At 34.1% G+C, this 4,636-nt stretch overlaps 1 protein-coding gene across 1 annotated transcript; it reads right to left on the bottom strand.

Annotated features, from left to right (window-relative positions):
• Positions 1-1,533: 1,533 nt before the first annotated feature.
• Positions 1,534-2,523, bottom strand: LOC117118447 (eukaryotic translation initiation factor 3 subunit F-like; the record flags this gene model as incomplete). Its single annotated transcript, XM_033263041.1, has 3 exons — positions 1,534-1,857; positions 1,983-2,096; positions 2,248-2,523. Coding segments are annotated over 3 exons (492 nt in total), but the record flags the coding sequence as incomplete, so codon positions are not given.
• Between the last annotated feature and the right edge of the window lie 2,113 nt (positions 2,524-4,636).

The raw sequence follows: 4,636 nt of genomic DNA, 5'->3' as shown, positions 1-4,636 counted from the left end.
GAAATAATTATTATAGTTTGTATTCTAAGGAGCCTAGGTCGTGCCGGGCAGTAGAGCATTCCGTAGTCTCTACATACAGTACTGCACTAAATGCTAGGATATGCCTACACAGGTAAGAGAAGTTGGTAACAAACCTACCGTACTCGCGCGAATAAGCGCCCTGTTTGAATAAGCAGCCCTCCTAACGTGAAATTTCCCTTTCTAATTTGAATAATATCGTAAGATTTTCTTTTTAACAAGTCAATAATCCAATCAATCCTGGGACTGTGGTTGTTGGCATGATTTGAGCTGCAGAGTGGAAACACATTCTTCTTTAGGTCAATATCAAAATGAGGATATTTCTCTTGGACAGATGAGAGCTCCGATCCCTGGACAAACAGTATATTTCCAACTTTACTCGTTGTACATATTTGTCTATGCCTAGTCCTACTCCTCTTTTTCTTTTTTTGACCTTTAGCACATTCTCATCTGAGTTTTCAAGAAAAAATACAATGATCCTGGCAACCTGCTAATCTCAATTGGCCGATGGCCAACAAGCTAACCACTACCCACCACCACTACTATTTTGCTGTTATGTAAATATTCATGCATTCTTGTCATGAGCCATGTTCTTTGGACGATTATCTTTTCCGCCTAACCACCATTCGTAATGTCCTTAAATATTCTTTTTTCATTCAAAAAGTGTCTCTTGAATTTAATAATTTCCCTTAAGAACCCCTCGATTTTCATCTATTTCCATAAGCGCCCCCCTCAATTTCCACTCCACTTTTCATAAGCGCCCCATTCGAATAAGCGCCCCTGTTTGAATGAGTACGGTATTTAATGGCACTTCTAAGATCACCACTTCCAAGACTTCCTTATACAAACCAGCCAACAGATCTTTTTGAAAGATTCATTCTTCAAAAACGGCGACTTATTATATTATTATTAATATTGAATATTTTCGCCAGCCCCAATTTTTCAATTTTCCCCTCGCGAAGAACCATTCTCATCAGTTGGCTGTGTAATCGTTACGGTTGAGTGAATCAGCTGACTTCCCATCTAGCATAAAATAAAAACTGGGGAAAACTGTTATTTTACACATAATTGAGACATTTTCATAAGTGAAAACCAATATAAATGAAAAGAACGGCCAAATTTACGTTGAAATAGTTTGACACAATTTTTTATGGGGTTACCGAATGCAAGCCCTTGAAAGTCGGTCCATTTTAGGAAATTCCTTATCTTTTACCACCAGCTCAAAATCCTACAGCACCAGTTTTTTTTTTTTTTTTGGGACCCAGTTCACGAGCCTTTTAAAATACCGCACTCCAAAATTAAGTGACGTCACCGTCATTGTGGTCACCCATCCCTCTATTTTATATTAAATGTTTCATCCCCGCATCCCCCTTTTTAAAAAAATCATTGAATTGAAGGATTTTTTAAGATATGCATGTTAAATGAAAAAAATATTCATTTAAAATATATAATTGTGTATATCTTATTTTGAAATGATTAAACAATACAATAATGACAATAATGCTCTTGGTGTTGTTTTAATCTTTTGCTGTTTAATGCCGTTCTTTCTAGAAAGCTTTTGCTGAGCATTCAAACTTAAAAATAGGATACTATCAACAGGATATTGATTTTACAATTGTTCATGGAGGTAGAAAAATCCTAAAAGAGGATGCTAACTTTAAATAAAGTTGGTGTGTTTGCTTTGATATAACAGTGTTAAAAATGCATTTAGTTTTTGTCAGTTGAATGCAAGGACTTTCAGATTTCTTTTGATGATGACTGCCGAATATGTACCAACTTCTCATTGAGGGTAAGTTGAGTGTTGACAAGCGTTGTCAGATAAACAACCATCAGAAGATCCTATGGTGAGAAATAAAAATAACTAAGTAAATCACATCTATTGTTTACTTACACTTATTGGATAATCTCAGATTCTGTTCATATTATTGTACTGTATTTACTTGATCATTCAAATAATTACTTGCCTTCATATTATCATTAATCATTTGTTCAAATTGTTGCGAGTCAAGTTGAGGCACATTGGACACAAGATCCATCAAAAATCGACCAACTTGGTTGTCAGCAGGGGTTTTACCGGTCTGAAAAAAAGGCACAATATAATTAAGCTATGATTTCTACTATAAATTCTAATGAACAGGGTAACAATATTTTCAAATATCAGATGGAATTATCTACATTATTTTTGTTTTGGTGTCTATTATCAATTTATGGTTGCATATGCATACTCACCAGTACATTGTCAACATAAGTGATAACAGTCATTAGCATTTCCTGAAGTTTGTAGCAAGCTTTCCCGACATGTTTCAGATCTGAGAAAATATCTACAGTTCTGGTGGTTGGTGACTTTCCTTGGATTAGAGTGTCCACTAAAAAATAACCAAAATTTAATACAGTTTTTAACAAACACAAAAAAGTAATACATACAAATATCTCGCAGGATAACCACTTTGACTTTTCCGCCACAAATGAAGTTGTAGTGATAGTCACAGAAGTACAACTTGGAATAAAATGGCAAATTCATTTATTTTATTACTATTGTAATGAAGATATAAACAAACATAAACCTGTAATATAATTTTTTTTCAGTCATCGACAAAACCTCCACTTCTACCTGCTGGCGACAATGCTGTCCCCGCATGTAATGGTTAATGGTTTAGAGATGTTTGGCAATGTGAAATAAAAAAAAAAAATAAAGATGAAAGTTGTCGCTAACTAGGGATTGATCTACAGCTACGGTTGGCACCTTTTACTCCTTAGGACCCAGAATTTATTGACAAACAGTAGCTTCCCATGACACCTTCTAAGCGAAACTCTTTTTCTCCTGGATGCTTAGTTTAAACATCGGTATAGGCCTACTACCAACAAATCTTGTCAAATCTGAATCTTAACCATGGGGGTTTTGTGTACTTTCATTTAGGATTCTAATCCGTATCATAACATGCATCCTTATTTTTGAGTTGTTACTCTATTCATGCTACATGCATCCAATAGAATGCTCAATAGTAAAAAAATATATATTTGGTCGTTCACATTGTATCTCGAAATAATATTGGGAACATATATTACTGCTGATTTCATATTATAAATGAATTTGCTTTGCAAATTATTACTATAAATTAGTTCTAATTTTAATGTAACTAATTCTTAGGTCAATAAAATTAAAATTAAAAACAGTTTGAATATCATCGTTGAATGGAAACTACCAAAACCCCTTATTATTAAGGATACAATATTTCACGCTTTGGTTTGTTTGTTTGTGTCTCCATAGTAGTGGTGCGCCTATACAGGGGACATCCTAATGAACAGGTTAGGTAGGATTTTACTTTCTGTTGATATTAAGATCTCTATTGATTATACTTTAAGTTCCCTTGATTGGAGAAAACTCAATGTAAGATGGAATGAACAGTTAACATTTTTTGACTTTTAAATGTTTAAAAGGGCATGCCCCTCCATACCTAACATCCAAATTTAATTTTAATCATGATATACCTTCAAAATGCACACGTAGCCCAGGGGCGGATCCAGAGATGTCCAAAAGGGGGGGGGGGGCGCTGAAAGGGGGGCCCCCCGAAATTTGGGCCGACCGAGACAACAATGTCCTAGGGGGTCCGAAATGTTTGTGTTCTAGACGCCGGAAAATAACATTTGAGGCGTTGTGGGCTATCATTTTTTTCTTTTTCTTTCTTTTTTTCTTTTCTTTTTTCACCTCCGCCCCTGTAGCCAAACGCATAATGATTTAATTGTACCACCTTGGAATATCTGCCAAGGTAAGAGGACTTTCTTATATTGTGCCTCAAATGGTTTTAATGAACTTCAAAACGAAATAAAGACTAACTTTAAAGAAATGACCCTAGTTTCATTCCAACATTCTATTAATTTTAAAGTTTTACATTGAATCTTCTTTTGACTTTATTTTGTATTATCTTCTTTTGATTTCATGGTTTGTTTGTAACTGTACCACTATGAAAATCAGTACTCAAGTACTGGAAAGTGCATGCTGTCTAAAGAAAGAATAAATAAATCCCCCAAAATCCTTGACTAGATCCTAGTACTAAAGAATATTTTTTTATCAGATCATCAATCTATTTCATTATCCCTTCAATTTGTAAATTAAAATAGTAATAATAATTTTTTAATTTTAGAAATAATAATCATTATCATTTTAATTATAGAATTTCTAAAAGCTTTAAAATCAACAGAATATCATCATAAAATATTGAAAAAATTTTCGTCAATAATATCTGAGCAAAATTACCAAGAGGCCAGAAGAAATTTTAAAACACTATCTAATTTTAATTATGAAACACACTTAACAGTTTATTTCTTCTAATTTTGGAACAAATCCAAAACGCTTTTGGACTTCGATTAAATCTAAACGAAAACCTGTAAGTTCTACAACCCACATTTCCAATGGGAACAGGGTCACTGACAGTCTGCATACGAAGGCTATTTTATTTGATGATTTTTTTTTGCTCCTGCTTTCTCAGACTTTGGCGACAATTCTGAGTGTCCGGCTCTGCCTAAAGTGTATGGTGATGTCCGCAAAAACATAATACACCAAGATGAAGTTGTTGAACTCTTGGGGTACATCAACACACATAAGGCGGCTAGAAATGAT

This window comes from Anneissia japonica, unplaced genomic scaffold (assembly GCF_011630105.1).
Source record: "Anneissia japonica isolate Jap-2015-1 unplaced genomic scaffold, ASM1163010v1 scaffold139926_len4412_cov267, whole genome shotgun sequence".
Classification (NCBI taxonomy): domain Eukaryota; kingdom Metazoa; phylum Echinodermata; class Crinoidea; order Comatulida; family Comatulidae; genus Anneissia; species Anneissia japonica.
Note: the sequence above shows the minus strand (reverse complement) of the source record. Positions and strands in the feature narration are given on the sequence as shown.